This window comes from Nelusetta ayraudi, unplaced genomic scaffold (genome assembly GCF_046127955.1).
Source record: "Nelusetta ayraudi isolate G7.1 ecotype Tasmania unplaced genomic scaffold, CSIRO-AGI_Nayr_v1 ptg000002l, whole genome shotgun sequence".
Taxonomy (NCBI): Eukaryota; Metazoa; Chordata; class Actinopteri; order Tetraodontiformes; family Monacanthidae; genus Nelusetta; species Nelusetta ayraudi.
The window spans coordinates 666,161-685,011 of record NW_027466052.1 but is presented as its reverse complement, the minus strand read 5'-3'; the positions used below and the strand labels follow the sequence as shown (position 1 = coordinate 685,011).

Genomic DNA, 18,851 nt, shown 5'->3' with positions numbered 1-18,851 from the left:
TGTGTTGTTTCAGAGACAAAGGGAGGGAACAGAAGGTTGAGCGCGTTTCTGAAGGTCAGCCGCTAACTTATTGATAACTCACTTGTTGTGTCTGAGCCGGTGATATTTTCCTCTAAGCTGACCTAAGCCCTCCGTGGCTTTACGAGTACACATGCGCACGTGGCTCCACGCTCGGCCCCCACGGCCAATCCCGTTCAGACCCACGATTAAAAAGAAAAACAACCTGCTTGTCCTCCGCGTTCTCCAGCAAGTGGAAATGAAATAGTGTCTGTCGGAGTGGGCGTTGCGGAACACGATTCCCTTTTTTTTTTTTTTGTTTTGTTTTGTTTTGTCTTGTTTTGGCGCCTTGCATGTTTACATTGAAGTTGACACAGGGGAGTTTTGATTCTAATTTCCATTATCCGAGAGGACTCACTTTGCTCCATTCAGCTGTACATTGTTTAGCTCGTAATTTATAGCAGAAAGTAGGATGCATCCGGAGCGGCTAACGTACACTTTCCGCTTTGTAGTCTTTAGAGCCGCAGGCGATGGCGCCGCTTTTGCACAGGCCTCTGGAGCCACGGCGGATTTTCTTTTTTTAACTAATTCCATTTTTTTTTTTTTTTTTAACTCACTCATGCTGAAAGCCAAGGAAATAAATATTGTGAATATCAAATCGCTGAAGCTCAGCGTCAAAAACATGTTTTGGGAAAAAAAACAAACACCTTTTCATCGTGTCTGGTGTGTCAACACTGACTCCTGCACACTTATTCAAAAATATTTTTAAACTCTTATTATTATTATTATTATTATTAATAAATAATGAATAGTGAACATTTCATATGAATATTGCATTGTCCCCATTGCTGGGTGGGTTGAAGGCGGAGGTTTTTCCTTTTTTTTAAAAAAAAATATTTAAATTAGTATTGCAATTGGCTGGCATTGACTGTAAAACGGCAAAATAACGTCTGCACAGCTGCGGCAAATTAATGCAGGGAAATGAGTTCTCCGGAGGATAGCGCAGTCCCCGCTACTAAATCTGCAACATCAAAATACTGTTTAACTCTTCATTTGTACCAGTTGCCCCCACTTCATTATTTCCTGGATGTGAATATTCAACGCGGGCGCACGCGCGCTACCCGCCTCCCCGAACACGCGCCAGACCACCGTCTTCCTCCCCGACGGATGGAAATAAAGCGGCTATTACGGAGGCGAGGACGGCAGACGGCGGCGAGGACGAGTCGCTTTAACCTTCGGTTTCCTCTGCGAGCAGAGCCAGGCAGCCCCCCCTCCTTGCCTATTTACCCGGAGTGGCATGCTGAAAAGGGCCCAGATTAAATGACCACCCTGCAGCTCAGCATCATTCATTTGTCCCAGCTCACCTGAGGCCAGGCACTCTCCCTGGAGGCTGCGTGACGAGGCGGTGGGCAGGTTTGCTTAGTCAGGTCAGGTGCTGCTGGGGGGCGGGGGAGGGGGTCGGCCATCAGGGCCAGCAAGGCCTTCTCTGCGGGCCTAAACATTCATTTTTGCAAGATTTCCCCTATATATGATAATAAAGTTATTATTTCTCTTATTCTTTTTCACGTCACACTGCTTCCATTGTTGTATATTACGGTAGAGTTTTTATCCAATCATATTTCAGCTGACTGGTGTTGTCAGGTTCTATGAAGTCTGCCTTCAGATTATACACTGCAGGCTGCTGGCTGCTGTCCGCTGTAAGTGAACGGACCACCGTCAGACGCCGGTCTCAGGCCATGACGAAACCACGACGGCTGAAGGAGAATATGAAGATTCAGGTGCTCAATCATCTTTAATTCATAATGTAAATAACGTGGCACATTGACGCTGCAGCTGCACCGACATGTTCAATTGCTTAATAATTCAATAGTTTAATGGTTTCGTTACCGTCTCGTTGATGTCTCATATGAAACACGGCAGCTTATTGGACAAGTTTAAGCTCACTGTACTTTTGGTGGACTTGTTAAAACTTTGTTGAGGAGTCTCTAAAAAATAAAATAAAATAATGCCTTTTATTTGTTAGTGTTGACAGTATTGCCTTAGTCTTAGTCAGTATTGCCACAGTATTAGCCTTAGGGTGAATTCCAATTCCTCCCTTAACCCTCAATCTCAAAAATGCGCGCTCCCGCGAGGTGCAAGTGCTGTCCCGATTCTAAGAACGTCAAGTTGAGGGACGAGTTTAAGGGCTGTATCGCCCTCAATATTGAGATTCTCTGGCACCACCCTTGACAGTAAGGGCTACCCAGAAGGCATTGCGTATTTTCGCCAAGACATCTTCGCGATGTAAAAGCGAGCTACAAATGAAAGTATTTTCTTAGTTAATAAAGAAATAAATATTACGAAACCATTTTATTGTCTTAGTTTAAGACTTTTTTATGGATTATTGACATCGTTGTTGCGTAACATTTTTCTTTTTTACTTTACGAAGTTTGTCAACCGGACTGGCGGTCCCGGCTTCACGTTACTTGTATACCTCGTTGTGAAGCGAAGGAGGACTTCTTCCTTTTTCGCCGTCTTTTTCTTTTTCTCCTTCTTCTTCGTCGCCGTCGTCTTCTTGACAGACTGGACGTAGCTTTGGCGTAAGGCCGCCCCCCCACAGTCTGAAGACGTAACTGCACTTAAGGGGTGTCCCATTTCTAAGCCCTTACACTTATTTTTGAGGGCCAAGATTGAGGGTTAAGGGCGAGGGTTGAGATTGAGGAGTTAAGGGAGGAATTGGAATTGGCCCTTAGTTTCTTGCTCTTAATTGTGATTTTAAATGCTCCAGAAACCATGTGCTGCTTGCCTCGGCCACCCATATGAAGATGATGTACTATGCAAGTGTGATTCTGCGTGGATTCTCTAGCCGGGGGGTCATATTGAGGATATGAGGTGTATTCATTTAGGGCGGGCCAAGTATGACGTCATTAGCTGTGCTTACGTGGACACAAATAATTGGAATAAAGGCCCAATCAGATTAAAAATGCTTCATGTAAACACGTCAATCGGAAGATTCTGATCCGATCCGGTCCGTTCGGAACAAAATTTTATTCCGAACGAGAGAGGTGATTTATGCCGATCATTATTCCGAATGGCGTCCATGTACGCATCCATTCGGATCCTGTCTCGGACTATCTCCACTGCGCATGTGTGCTACGTCCGCGTTCTGGAAAATTCGACAACATGGCGCGTGCACAAGTGATTCATTCTGATTAAACCCTCGGTGCATGCATACGCACGTCACGATCGGATCATTGCATTTAGCTGTCCATGTAAACAGTGGATTTGGAATATCTGCTCAACCAAGGTTCAGATCGGATTGGCGAAATGTACGCATGTAAACATAGCTAAAGATGGCCTAGGCGTGAAATGCATCTGTCCGGCCTACGGAATCTGTCCAGGGTCTTACGGCAACACTATTAGGATAAACTACGTCGCGGTCGAACGGATGGATAGATGGATAGATGGATGGATAGATGGATAGATGGATAGATGGATAGATAGATAGATTGTTGCCGTATGCGACGCCGTCGACAATCGCCGAACCCCCGAACAGATCTCGTAGCCTTACAGACACCGCTAAGTCAATGACAGTTTGCCACGTCATTGAAGTTGCCGGAAATGGCGACTGAAATCACTGGAAATGCTGGACCCCGGACAGATGCCGTAGGCCGGACAGATTTTGTACCTACACCGCCACTGGTGTGTGTGTGTGTGCGCGCGCTTCTTCCCACGACTGCCTGCAAAGTTCTGGTGCGACGTGCAAAAGATGCGAGTGCCCTCTGAGGCAACACCCGGCTCTCAGCGTCCGTGCGAGTGTTTGTTTCTGCCTCGCAGCGTCGGGCGCTTCCCCGCCTGAAAGCTTTTTCTGAGCGTTTAGCGGGTCAGTCGATAGAAGAAGTCTCCCGGTCGCCGACACCGTGTCTTTTTCAGGTCGGGTGATTTGACGGCGGGTAGCCCGCAGCTCGGTCGGAACTGCAGAGGGCACCGTCCCCCATCACTCATTTTATTCCAGGTATATATTCAGAGTGCATTAGAGCGCAGGTACAAGGGCTCTTTGGGTGCATTTTTGAAAAGAACAAAACACGCAAAACAGATGAGTGAAAACAGAGATGATCACAGAGGGCACATTCAAAGCGAAAAAAAAAAAATATATATTCCACAGCGGTGCTGAGAGACAGCCAGACAGTAACAGTGTGAGGCTTTGAACCGGTTGAAAGGCGAGACACTCGATGCGAGTCGCCGCCCTGCGACGAGCAGAGAGCCAATCCAACACGTATTTAATGTTTTGCCAACGACGACGATGTGAAAAACTCTTGTGCCATTTTCTGCTCATCTCTTAATGAGGGAAGGCTGTGCAGCTCTGACAAAACGTCCTCATATCGCTTCCCGTTTTCTGTCTAACTACCGAACCAAGAGTGACGCTGCCGGTTTTAATGTCAGCAATCCGGTTGCCTTGCAGAGAGAGAGAGAGAGAGACAGAGAGAGACAGACAGACAGAGAGAGAGATAGAGAGAGACAGAGAGATAGAGAGAGAGACATACAGACAGAGAGAGAGACAGAGACAGAGAGAGAGACAGAGAGAGACAGAGACAGAGATACACTGAGAGAGAGAGAGAGAGAGATAGAGAGAGAGACAGAGACAGAGACAGAGAGAGAGAGAGAGAGAGAGAGAGAGAGTGAGAGAGTGTGAGAGAGAGGGAGAGAGAGAGAGAGAGAGACAGAGAGACAGAGAGACAGAGAGAGATCAGTGCAGCCGAGTCAGAGGCTGGATGCAGGGATGGTGCTCCATGAATTCTTCCACTGCTGAATCCCAGCGGACGCCTCTTTGTCACCTGCTGCCGCGGGCTGACTACCTCCCTCCCTCCCTCCCTCGTCTCCCCGGCACTGGGCACAGAGTGCGAGGAGTCACGGCTCCACTGCATGTACGGACACCACCTACGACATGCATCTGCGGCTGTCCGGGTGGTGAAACACAGGGAAAAGGCAGCCAAAGACTTAAAGATCAGGCAAAGCTTTTCCAGAAGTGCCACTTCTGCTCGCACCTCTTCTCCACTCAACCCGAGAAAGCATCAGAAATATGGAGGACTAAAAGTGCCAAATGAAATAAAATAAATACATCATGAAATATATTTAATATCATATGATATTATTTAATGAAATGTATATATATATATATATATATATATATATATATATATAAATATATATATATATATATATATATATATATATATATATACATACATATATATATATATATATATATATATATATATATATATATATACATACATATATATATAATTATTTCACTATTTAATTAATTATTTCGTGGTCCTATGAATTTATTTTATCTGTCAAACTCGCCCATCAAAGTCGGAGGGTGGATCCTAACACCTGATTGGTTACCCTGCCCATCAAGTCAGGGCAAATCCGAATTGGTCGGAGAGTGCAAAAATCACTCCGACAATTTCAATAAATTCCTCAACTTTACACGCCACACGCTCGGAGTCAGCAGGTCCTGATTCCACATAGTCTGCAACTTCTGAAATATCTCTCACCAACTCCCTCGAACGTTCATGGAGATCCTCCACCAGCAAAGGCGCCATGTCTAGAAAGACTTCAGGCCAAAGCGGTGGATTAGACTACATTCATGTTAGCCCCGCCCACTGACTTTGATGGGCGGGTCTGACAGATATAATAAATTCACGAAGCGCTGCAACACAACCCTGAAATTATATATATATATATATATATATATATATATATATATTTATATACATAAAATGAATTGGTATTTTAATCAATTAATGACACATTTAATAACACATTTTTGTATTTAATTCAAACTTTAATGAATTAATGACACATTTAAATAATTATTTAATGATGTATTCATTTGTTTAATTTTGGCACTTTTAGTCCTCCATACATAAAAACGTCCCGGAGACGCGCTCAAAATTAAAGCACAGCGCATGAATTCCCGGGGAAGACAGGCGCGCTCGCACACACACCTCACGGCCGCTCAGGGGACGGCTGGAAGTCTATAAATGTTGGGCTGGCTCGCAGGGAGGCATTCGCAGCCTTGCACCGTGAAATGAGAGGAGCCGTGTCACGGTTAGCAGCAGAGGCTAAGTGAGCTGACGTACTGATGGGACCGCTGACAAAAACTATCGCAGTGAGAGTTCGAATGAGATCAATACGAAGCGACAACAGCAACTTCATTTGCACCTCCAGTCTTACGCTGCGTGTCAAATGCTACATGATTCATTAGACAATTTAATCTCTGATTGCAACCACAGTGGAAACAACCATATGAATGACTGTTGAAAAAAAAAAAAAAATTCAATGTTTTTTTTTCAAACAGGCTCTTTCCCCTGAGCTCCACCTTAGTGTCATTGCTGGATTAAAGTTTTAGCTCAAAGTACTTCAGCCATTAAGTGCTTTACACTGGCTGCGCAAGGGGATTTTTTCAAAGTCTCCAAACACTAAATAGTTATAATTGCCATCTGGGAGAATAGCCATTGTAGCCACTCTGACATGTCTTACATAAAAGTGAAACAATTAGACTCCATGCTACTGATACAAAGATGAAAGAAAAAATGTCAATTAAGCAGTCTAAAGAATTATATTCATAATATACAAATGTTTAGTAGCCACGTTCAGTTTGTGTGTTATTTTACAATGTATTATTGGGTCACGGCAGCTGGATCAACCCAGAAATCTTGCTTGTACATTGTTTGATCAAAACAAAACGCTTTGAAAAACCACAGACGACTACTACATACAACTATATAGACAACTGCATACTAATATCTAGACTACTATATAGACTACCACAGACAACTATGTATGTACTACTAAATGATGAATTGTAAACATAGGATGTTGCTAAATAGAGGAGCATGGATGTTTCCAACTAGCTTGCACTCTGCTAAACACACCGTCCAGCCGCGGCTAATGTCACCCTTTGCACCACTAGTTAGCCGTGGAAACAAATCACAAAATCACCTCCAGACTTTCATCTCCCATTTCCAAACAGACTATTTTGGCTCTTTACCAGATGGACAGAAATTTAAAGGACTTCCATATGTCGTGCCAATTCAATAAAACACAATTTATTAAAACATAAAGTGCTAAATTATTTATTTAAGTGCATAATATATCCCAGTGCAACAACAGCTCCCGTTGAATGATTTCAAGAGAGGCTTAACAGGGATGGATTTTTAGTTAAGAATAAATCACTTCAGGCATCAGGTTTCAATGTCTAATACTCATAATTATTTAGCACTTCACTGATAAAGACATCTGCAGAATTAGTACAAATATGCTGCGACCATGTGACCCACTATTGTTATAATATGGTAATACAGAAGGTTGCAAGCACTTGATTCAATCTTGGGGAATGTTTTGTTAATATTTGTGACTTTCCAGCCAAACAATTTGGTGTTTGTCTATTTCATTTATTTTTTTGGGTCTAATGGGATGTTCAGTAAATTATTTAGTCTATTTGGACCAGGCTCAGCTGGATCCTATTTGGATGGGGTGGGGGGGGGGGGAGAAAAAGTTCCCTTTTCACTTCTTTTGTGAAGATGAAATGAAGCCATCTTGGACTTCTTCACCAGCAAATTAAAAGGGGGAACGTTTGAAGTCACAACTGGCTCCTCAGCGGGGGCTGTCCTGTTTCCAGCAATAATTCATGGAATCATAGCCTTGGAACACGATGACTGCCTTTTAATCCATTTGCATTTTTCATTCGTTTGCTGAGCTTTAAAGCAGTCAAATCACTTAATTAAAAAAAAAAAAAAAAAAAATACCTTGAGCAAAATTAGACCATAACAGGGGAGAGAGAAGGAAACGCCGAAAGGATGGCGGGGGGGGAGGTTGTCCGAACCCTGTCCACGTGTGATATCCCTAATAACAAGGGCATAATGAAAGGCTCTGTGTTATACGCCAACATCAAAAGCCATTGTATGAATTTGGCTAGTGGGATGTGACAAATCCATAATTAAAATAGCAAGCCGAGTGATAAAACAAAGCCACTTGCTGGGAGACAGCGGATCCGGCAAGATAGGGATCTGTCATTAGGCTAAAGAATTGTCCTTTGCCTCTTCCAGCCTTATCTCCCTAATGCGGCTATATTTCCCCACGATTGGCCTTTCTCTAGTCGGCACAGAACGAGGGGCGAGCGGGGGAGGCGGCTTAATCGGTAAGGCTTCGTATGTTTACCGCAGGCAAAAAAAAAAATAATAATAAAAAAAAGAAAAGTCAGGGTCGCCACTTCACCACGAGATGAACCAATCACCGCCATCACGGCGGCGACTGGGGCCGAGTGGTCGACGCGACTCCCATCCAGTCTCCCCAGCTGTTTGCATGTGCACAGGTTCAACTGGAGGGCAGCTCCAACTTGATGATATTTATGTAACTTGTTCACATTTTTCTCTTTTTTTTCTTTTTTCGGTCCTCCAGCGAGAAAATGTCAAGCAGCAGTGGCAGCAAAAGCAGCAAAAGCGGCAGCAGCGGCAGCAGCTGTATTTGCGCTGTTAATGTTTCCTCCCAGAATCACAAACCTGATGGCACAATAGCCGTGTTTTGACCAGCATTGACTCACTCATGAATAAAACATGCGGCGGGGCATGCTAAGGAAGAAGAAGAAGAACAAGAACAAGAAGAAGAAGAAGGTGGGGGGGGAGTGGGGGTGTGGGGGGTGTCACAGAGTGATCTCCTCCGCGGCGGTTCCTCCATTAAGGTGCAGAAGCCGGGCGCTGCCTCGGCTACTTTAGCGCGGCGGCCAGAAGCCGCGTGGCCCTGACAGGTGGGAATAACCATAAATTAGACAAAGGAGTTGGCGGTGAAAGCAGAGCAGCACTGACCAGCACATTAGTGAACTCCCGATGGACACCAGTAAGGAGGCGGCGTTTGAATTTATGCGCGGCGTGCCTGGCAACTGCAGCTGGACCCAAGAGTGTGTGTGTGTGTGTGTGTGTGTGTGTGTGTGTGTGTGTGTGTGTGTGTGTGTGTGTGTGCGCGCGCGCGCGCGTGTTAGTTTTTGTGTGTATTTGAGACATTCTGGCAACAAGCTCCTGGACAAGAAGCTTTCAAGCAAATGAATAAATGCATTATGGATTGGGGTGGCTTGCATTATTACAGCAGCCACACAGTAGCAACGCAGATACACAAAATAAAACAACAACAACAACAACAAAAACAAAAACACAAACACAGGGCGATCAGGCTGAAAGAGGTCACATGGCAACAGGGGCCCTAATTCCCCCTCACCACCACTGACCTGACCTATGTGCACACACAAACACACACACACGCACGCACACTCACTGTCCACACAGGTCAAAAACAAAGGAGTGTGTCGAGGGAAGCTCGCCTGCATCCGCACACATGGCTGAATTATTATTTTTTTCTGTTCACGCCACCTACACACACACACACACACACACACACACACACACACACACACACACACACACACACACACACACACACAGCAGGTGCACACAAGGGCACGCGCCACTTTGGCCCCTCCCCCCCGTGTGTTTGCACCCTCTGGGCTGAAGAAAACATTCATATGCGGTGAAAGATGGGCATCTCTCTCTCTCTCTCTCTCTCTCTCTGAGCCATTTTTGTTATTTCCAGCTGATGGCAAAAAAACAAAACAAAAGGCAGCGGCTATTGTGACCTTGTGATGAAATCCAGTTTCATTTCCCCACACGCTTCCCTGTCTTTTCCTTTTGCCACGCAACAGGCGACGGATGGCCTTCAATTGTGGAAGAACGCCGGCGTGATGTTAATCCACAGTCTCTCTCTCTCTCTCGCTCTCTCTCTCTCTCTGTAGCTAGTTTGCAAGTTTCACTTGGCTCCACCCCTTCCAACCCTTGCCTGTGTCACTTATTCATTAGCCCGCGATCAGATATCCTGCGCGAGTCAGGAGACATTATAAATCAGTCACCCGGCCGCCCGCCCACATTAACAATTCATGCTATTCATAATACATAGAACCTGTCATTTATTTATTTAGCGCCTCTAAATGGGATTTCCTTCCCTCCCATTGGCTGCGACTCGGGCCCCTCGTTCTCCTGACCAGTGGTCACACTGAGAGCTAGTCGGCGCGTAAACAAAGCTAATTCGAGCTGATGGCGAGCGGAGGGGGGGGTTCACGCTCGCGTGGAGGGGGGAAGGGAGGGGGGCTCCGTCCCGGGCTAACTCAGCCGGTGTGACTGGTACCGTCTGGAAGTGAACAGCAGGCGCCAGACTTTGACTGGCTGGCTGGCTGGCTGGCTGGCTGGCTGGCACAGTTGTTTCCCACTCGTTCTGCGTTGAGCTGTCGACGCAATCTGCGAGTAATTAGGACGCGAATCTTTCTCGTCTCCAATCCCGAAGCCGGAAGCAAACCTGAGCTATGAATCCGGGGGAGGAGGGTGGGTGTGTGCGTGTGTGTGTGTGTGTGTGTGTGTGTCACATGCGCTCTATCTGCATGCGATGTCGCCACCAGATGCTAACGCCATATGATGGCCGTGACTCTGCGGGCGACACTAAATTATCCCGTGGCCCCGCAGGTCCCGGCATTTCTCCTTGTAAAGATAAGGAGCAAATTACAATGGAGATGAGGCAGTTAGAATGGGCGCCCATAAAGAGGCTGTGTTTAATATCGGGCTTGCTGACCAGATGCTGCACTCTTTTACTTTGCAGTATATTCCGTTCTGTGGGGAGTTACTAAAAAGGAGGGCAGGCCTGGTTTTTAAAAAGCCCTGGTGTCTAAGAATGGGGCCGGAGGAGGGGGAGGGAATTAATCCCCGCAAATCGTTAATGTTTGACAAAAAAAATAAAATAAATAATATATTCATATACACCAGCTGTGTCGTCTTTATTAAATGCACACATTCCGGGGACAGTAAAACAGATGTGGGCCATATTTAATTAATTTACTTTTAATTATAATTAAAAGTAAATTAATAATACATCTGCGTTGCCGCTACTTGGCCATTAGCTTGTCCACGTGATCCACTATGAGACAGGACAAGAAAAACACTCGATGGTATTTATAAAGCTCTCCCCCTCCCCACCAGCAGGGGGCTGTCAAGCGGCAGGCGTGATGTTGTGCGCTTCATGTTTCCCCCTGAGAAGCTAACGGTGCGATACCTGCACACACAGATTCGAATAAACGTACCAAATGAGTAAAACTCAGCATCCTGGGTTGCCAGCTCCAGCGATACCCACAATTGGCTCTAGTCGATTTGGTGCATAAACAACAACAACAACAACAAAAAATGTAATATCTATGCAACTTGTTCAAGTTTGGATTCCAGCAGAGAGGAAATAGATTTTTCCCCCCAGTGCCCAAACACATCCAAGCCAAAACACTCGCACTAAACAGCCAAGCGTGATGGATTTGGCGAAGTCACCGTTAGCGCGAAGCTCTGAGCACTTTGGGGAAAGCAAATAAAAAATGTGTATGATGATCTACAGTCGCCCTTTTCCCTCAAACAGCTACTCCAAGTGAGGTGTTGCTTGGCGGGGCCGCCGACTGCGGCCACCTATCATTCCCAAAACTCTGTTTATTTGACCGTCACTCAGTGGCACAACCACATATTTTACCTTGTAGCATGCAAGATCATATATCTCTAAACACACACACACACACACACACACACACACACACACACACACACACGCAGGGACTCACGAGTGGCCGGCTTGTTGCAGTTGTGTCCGTGTCTGAAGTACTGCGGGTTCTCCACAACGGGGATGCGGGTCATCCCGATGACGACCGCATCCGGACCCGCGTCCAGGGTGCAAGGGGTGATAATCCCGTGGTTGACGTGATGAAGGGGGCTGGCCGAGTCTTCCTCACCGCTGATCACGGCTACGGGACCTGCGACGAGACAAGAGGAGGTGATTGGTCGCCCGCTTTGACACCAACCGCAGCTCGCATATTAAAGGTCGGCAACACCGAGGTTAGAGTTCAGGAGCATCCGCGAAGAGTTTTCACTGTACGGGAGCTTCGGGCAGCGTGGGATTTAATTTTTGAAAATGGATTCTTTCAGAGATTTTAGTCCAGTCTTTTCAGAAACGATGACGCAATAGCGCCACCTCTCTCTCAAGCCACATGAATAGAAAAATAAAAGATATTTCTTTTGTATGCCAGGAAGGAAGAAGGAGAGGTTTGTTTTTAACGGTGACATCTTTGTTATTCTGGCTTTATGAGGAGTAGACGTTGTGAACATTAAGACGTTTCCATGCCAGTTCGGTTTTGTCTGTGTGAATTTGACATTTTGAGGGGAAGTCGAGAAGGACAGTGATTACGTGTCTTCAGCGATGTGGAGGAATCTATTGCTCATGTACTCTGTGAATGTAGCGTTGTGCATGATTCTCCAACTTTTTAAGTGCTTCATACCTGTTCACCAAAAATACGTTCTTTCCTATTTTACTCATGACAACGTTTTAGTTACTTACTTACTTATTACTTGATTCTCCCGTCAATTATTTACATACAAACACAGATTTCTGAGGACTAAACCACGAACCATGAATTCAACTTTCTTCTGAAATCCCTCACAATTTTAAATATCTTATAATTGATCTATTTCTGCAGTATTATGACAGCCTGATCCAATCTCAATACATCTCCTATAACGTTACAATTTCTGTTACACTCAATCAATTCAGTCTTTAGTGTACTCTGTATTCTCTGTGTATGTATGTCTCTTCTCTCTCTCTGTTTTCTCTCTTCAGTGTTGATTGCTACCTTGTTTCATATATTCATTTGTCTAGCATGACTGCATTACGGCTTGCTTGTCAATGAAGATAAATTAAAAAAAAAGAACCTGCACGTTATGGCCGTCAACACCAACGACAACGGCGGACTGCTGTGTCGCATTCGTCCCAAGTTGTCGCTATTCTCTCTTTTCCACTCCCGCATTTATTCGCCACCATGTTTGTGTTCTTTTCGTGTGCTTTTTCCTCCTTATTCTTGTTTTTTTTCCTCTCGTACGTTTTCTTTTTCAACGCGTTTCTACGCCGGTGTCGCAGCGCCACTTGTAGGCCTGGCATGCACACTGCAGCGTTTTAGTTTGTATGGCTTTCGCGCTGGCAAACGCGCTCCTCGATAAAGCGCCGTGTTTCCGAAAACCCTCTTCAAAACAACAAGAAACGGACTGTTTTCATCTCGCCTGGACGAGGCCTTCAAGTGTTTTGTCAAAGAGCTCCTGGCTAAACGCCTTTTGAGCTGCGAGCACGGAGCCACTGCACCCCTTGACGGGCACTCATTAAAGTTAAAAAAAAAGGAAAACATGAATGAATCCATCTTATTAAAAATAATCGAACGTCAGTTTTATTTAGAGGTTCAAATGAGCCAAAGAACGTTGGTTCCCTGAGTCCAATTACTTTCTGTCTCGTTTGCCAAGAGATGTAAAAATTCAGCTTGACTGGAAACAAACCTACAGCCATTGATGAATCATTCAAGAAATTTATCTCACTTTGTCCACCCACAGTTTTTTTTGTTTTGTTTTGTGTGTGTGTGTGTGCATATGATAGTAAACTGAATGTCTGAATTGTGATGTTTTAGCGCTGTGAAACATTGAAAAAACCCCAATGTATCAAAAAGAACACAACCTCTAAACATCCATGACTTGTGGCTCAGACCTCAGTATTTCTTTTTAAGCATTGCCTATTGGTGTGCTGCTGATTAACTGCATAAAATGTCCTCAGCAAAGAATTACCTCTTCCATTTAGTAATTAAAAATAAAGAAGAAATGTTTTACTGTCAGCTTTCTGTCATATTACTGGGATGTCAAGAGCGTCACAGCTGTAATCTTCAGGCGGGGGTTGGGGGGGGTTGGCGGAGGCTGGAAAACAGTCAAGAGCCACCACCAGCCAGCGGCTGATTCAAAGGAGCTGTGGCAGTAAATCTGTTTACCCACAAAGTTGAGTCTCTCGCTCACTCAGACAACCCCGTAAATAGTAATCAGGACCCAGTCATATCAAATTATAGTGCCCGAGTCGCGGGAGTCACGCGTGCGAGCGGCAGTTTATTTACAACGCGTTGCTTTTTTACGCAGTCGGCCGCGCGGCGGAGCTGCGAGGGGTCCTCCTGACAAACGCCCCCGACAGCTCCGGCAGGAAGGACACGCTGCTTCAAATACCATTAAGGTTTGCAATGGAATCGTTACATGAAAGGTCGCGGTGAGTCACGGGTAAGAGTCCTTAAATAATTTACAGAAAAGAGAAGAGGCGGCTCCGAGGGATTATCGTATGATGCTCGACTTTTTAATTGAAGACGACATGGAATGAAAAGTCATCCGTCGGTAATGCAGGAGCAGATCGATGAGGCCTGGACTCCCTCCAGTAGTCCTGCACAATACTGCACGCACACACACACACACACAGACACACACACACACACATACTTTCCACTTGATCTTTTGGACAATTTTTTGGTGGGGTGAAAAGGGGAATATTGAACACCTTGACCTCACAATGCTTGAAGAATTGCATCAACGTTACCTGGCTGATGAAAGGGTCACCGGCCAGCAGGGGAGTTTTTATCATCGGCGCAGAATGGAACTCGTTTTGCCCCCAAAAAAAGTCCATCTGTAGCCAAGGCTCCTTTCTATTAAAGCAACTGTGATTAATTCAGGAGAAATGGGGCACACCGTTTCGCAAAGTGCTATTACGCCGCCGCGCTCGGGCGAAATTCCGCCTGGTGCCGGCTCTCTGCCGCAGACCTTGACTCGGAGAGGTGATATCAGGCTGACTCGCCTCACAGAGAAAATTATTTTGGATTCTCGGTCTCTGCAGACGCATATACAAGGTCACTTTGAAGCATATAGAGAATCTTGCAAGCATTCCTACTTACATTTAGACACACGCTTGCACACACATACACAAATTGTTGACTTTTCATGTTGAAAATTGCTGTTCAAACATCAAAACAAAAGATCAGGAATTAACATACAACTTTCAGAACTTCCATATACACTATACTATATATATATATATATATATATATATATATATATATATATATATATATATATATATACATACATATATATATATATATATATAAAATCATAACTGCACCCAAACACACATAAATTACAATGGTAGTGTTTGTTTTTTCTTCAAGACAACCTGACTGATCTTTTGCAGCATGCGTCTATGAGCTCTGGCAGGTGCTGCGAGTCCTCGGCTGACTCTGCGTGTGCCGTTGTCATGGATAACGTTCCCGTCCGGTCAATTGCATGTAAAAGAGGGAACAGTATCATCATCGCAGCTCTGACTCAATTAATTGGTCAAAAATGACTCGGCAGCTGATGGTAACCTCACGCACAACAACCCGCTGAGCAACAGTCGACAGTTTTAAACGACTCCGCTTTCATCCGGGTCCAGAAATGAACGATTTTGAGACTCAAACAGCTGCATCGAGCGGACTAAATAATTAATCGAGATCTTTTTTTCTTTTTCTTTTTTTCCCTAATCACAAACACAAGCCCGCCTCCTCGCCGCACACGCTGCTCCGCTTCACGCACGGGTTGGCTGATAACTGATCATCAAAGGGCGCGACCACTGCAGGCGAAAGAAGGAATCGTTCTCTTAAACACGTCCACGGCAACAGACGCGATCGTCAGATCGGCGTGGCCGCCCGCTTTCAGAGGATTATTTAAATCTCAATGCTTACATGCTTCTGTAATTTGCCAACTGATATGCCTTATAGCAGCAAATGTCCTTTTAGCCTTTTTTCCCCCACCCCCTGCAGGATGCCGAGAAGGAATCTCTCCGGCTGGAAGTTTTCCACCATTAGCTTTCCGCAGGCGCGGCACTGCGTCGCCATTACTCAGTGTTCTCCTCAGCCAGCGCGGTGTAATTCCGGCGCCGCTCATGTTTTATGTCGGCGCGAGGCGCGGGTCACAGGTGCATTAGCTAATTCAGCCAGATCAATTGATCAAGTGCGACACCGAGATCACGCGTTGCTCCGAATTCAGTAGTCAATCCAATTTAGCCGACGGCGGCAGACACAGAGACACTTTTCCCCCCCTCGCGGGTTTTTTTAAAAATGGACCCGTTCATTATGATGTTTTACCATCACCGGGCCCGACACGCCTTGTGATGGATTACAGGAAGAAAAAAAAGAAGAAAAAAAGCGGACACAAGCCAACTTTTACATAATCACTTGGAATCTTCAGCGGAAGCCGAAGTCTCGCACAGTTTAATCTATCCCAGAAATAACCCTGCACCCAATCACGCTCCCGTGGACGATACCATCAATTTACCTCAGCTGTTGGTCCATTTTTCTTGAATGAAAAGTGCCTCATTGAAGGTTATTTTGCAGTTTGAACGCTAACCTGGATTTTGCACAGGAAAAAAAAACCCAGTTCGCTGCAAAGATGTGGCTAACGTTACGCTCTTCTGTGTTCAGAGGGTTTGTTGGAGCAGCAGTTTCCCAGTTTCCATCCCTTTTAGTCATTTCTGCCGTTTCTTCCTAAAGTCCTTATGTATCCCAATTGCCCTGCTAGCATTATCAAGATGAGCAAAGATCTGAGCTGATAAAGATCTCGCTCTTGGAGTCACCTTCAGCAACTACCGCGACCTCCGCCACCGGTGGCGGTGTTGCTCTGCGGATCCACGATTTTTCACCCTATTTGTCTTTTTGGTGAAGGTCGACGGAGTCGACACAGCATAAAGAATGATCCTGCGGAAAGCACTCTGGGGAAACTATAATTCTTTAGTTCTTTTAAAACTATCTGTATGGATTATTTATGGCCCAGCCAGTTTAGGGAGGTGAAAGTAGTTCTCTACAATAATAAAATATTTTTCCTTTTTTTTGTAAAAAACAAAATAAATGAATACAAAAATGTATTTTACATGTATTTCATAACTGCTTATCATTTTTTTTTTAGAAGAGAAACTACAACTCTGGAGCACACAGAAGGGGTGATCATGACTGCCGGTTTAAAAAAAAAAACACAAACACATAAGATTGATTGGACCAACTATCAGACCATGATTAAAAAAAATACAAAATCTCAGACTCCAGATGCTTCCTTGGGTGTTAAACTATTAAAGCATCAGTAAAGTCACCTCGACACCAGACTGTTTAGCCCCTCCTCTTGTTTACCAGCCCGGACCCTAGCAGCACTTAACATGCACTGATACCAAGCAGAGGGTTTCTGTGCCCGTTGTGACATCAGCAAAGGGACACTTTCAGGCCGTGCCTACTTCATGCCTGCTACAGGAGGGAGGGCTGAACTCCCCATGACAGGAACGACACACAGATTATTAAAACCCGGTGAAGTTCTGCACCATGTGGGACCTTTAACCCTTTAGGCGCCATGGTGGCAAAATTGCAACAAGCGTCATTGCTGAATTAAACAGGCCACAGCGGCAAATATGGTGCTGAAAGTAGTTACTACTTTACACCAGGAGATGGCAGACACCTGTGGCTTCAATCTGAGCAGCTTTTGTGGGGGTGTTTATACCCAGGATTCAGAGTATAAATAGAGAGAAAGCCTTGGTCGAGGAGAAGAGGAAGTGGTTGTAATGGGAGCAGAGAGAGAGAGAGAGAGAGAGAGAGAGAGAGAGAGAGAGAGAGAGAGAGAGAATTTTACAGAGAATACATTGCTGTGAGGTTTGTTCGTTGACTAAATTTACTCCGTCAATTAATGTCTGACTCAGATAACGAAGAGGAATATTCGCACTCTGACGATGATGTTCAGTCGTCCGGTGAGAGCGAGTCTGCCGGTGCGTCTTTACGCAGCTGCAGCGAGTCGATGCGCCACGACAGTCACCAAGCAGCACACGCTTCGCCTCAGCGTGGCCGGGGTGTAGTGGGAGTAATCGACGAATGAGGATGAGGGGACGTGGTGGAGGAAGCAGGAGTGCTCAATGCCCGCTAATGGTGACGGAGGTCAATTACAGTACGGCTTTATCTCTAACCAATTTCAAGTCACAGCCATTTGAAATCTTCACATCAAAATGGAATATTTTCTTGAATGAATTCTGGCGCTTAAAGGGTTAAGTGACCCTGTCACTTTTCTAGCTATTGCGGGTTTTATTTAGACCTGAACTGCACTTTTTAGTTCCTCTGTTGACTTTAGAGGTTATTGCGTGTTTTTTTTCACCCCTTCTCGTCTGATGAAATGAAATAATTCATTATTTATTATTTATTTAATTGTGTAGTTGTTTAATTTACCTGTGCAGTTTGTGCTTATGCAATGTTCTATTGCTATTATCATTATATATATATATATATATAATTTATTTCTTATGCACTTGAGGACACAAAGGACAAGTAGGCTACCCACTTCCTCTTTCACCCCCCCCCCCACAGTTCCAAAGTGACGGCTAAAGGTGATTCTCGGACCACCTCCCCGAAAAACTGGCCGGCGGGCGGCTCTGTGGGATTTTTCCCCGTGGTGGCAAATAAATTGTGCAGTGTGTGATTGCTTCCGTTCCACCTCCTTGTGGTAATTATCACGCGGATTCCTTTCAAAGGTAGTTAATTAGGACTGGAATTAACTTGAGGACATGTAAAATGAACAAGAGAACACAGGAAGGATAACTCGCTGAGGCAAGGTCTCACTACTGGCTCCTGACGGATTTGGAGCAAATTAAATCCATGCGTGGGGAGGGAGGGTCGACAAAGACATTTTGCCCGTGAAGAAAGGGGTTGGAGGGGGTTTGCTGAGCAGGTTAAAAAATGGAACAACTTTAAAGCCACTGAAAGCTTTTCAGCTATATATATATATATATATACATATACATATACATATGTATATGTATATATATATATATATATATATATAAATATATATATATATGTATATATATATATATATATATACATATGTATATATATA

At 44.8% G+C, this 18,851-nt stretch overlaps 1 protein-coding gene across 1 annotated transcript in view; it reads right to left on the bottom strand.

The window, feature by feature from the left end:
* The window catches only part of ntrk3b (neurotrophic tyrosine kinase, receptor, type 3b), a 201,539-nt gene that overhangs the window by 32,819 nt on the left and 149,869 nt on the right, over positions 1-18,851 (bottom strand). Inside the window, exon 12 of the mRNA XM_076030768.1 lies at positions 11,678-11,866. Coding sequence (XP_075886883.1) covers positions 11,678-11,866 — 189 coding nt within the window. The remainder of the gene's footprint in view (positions 1-11,677; positions 11,867-18,851) is intronic.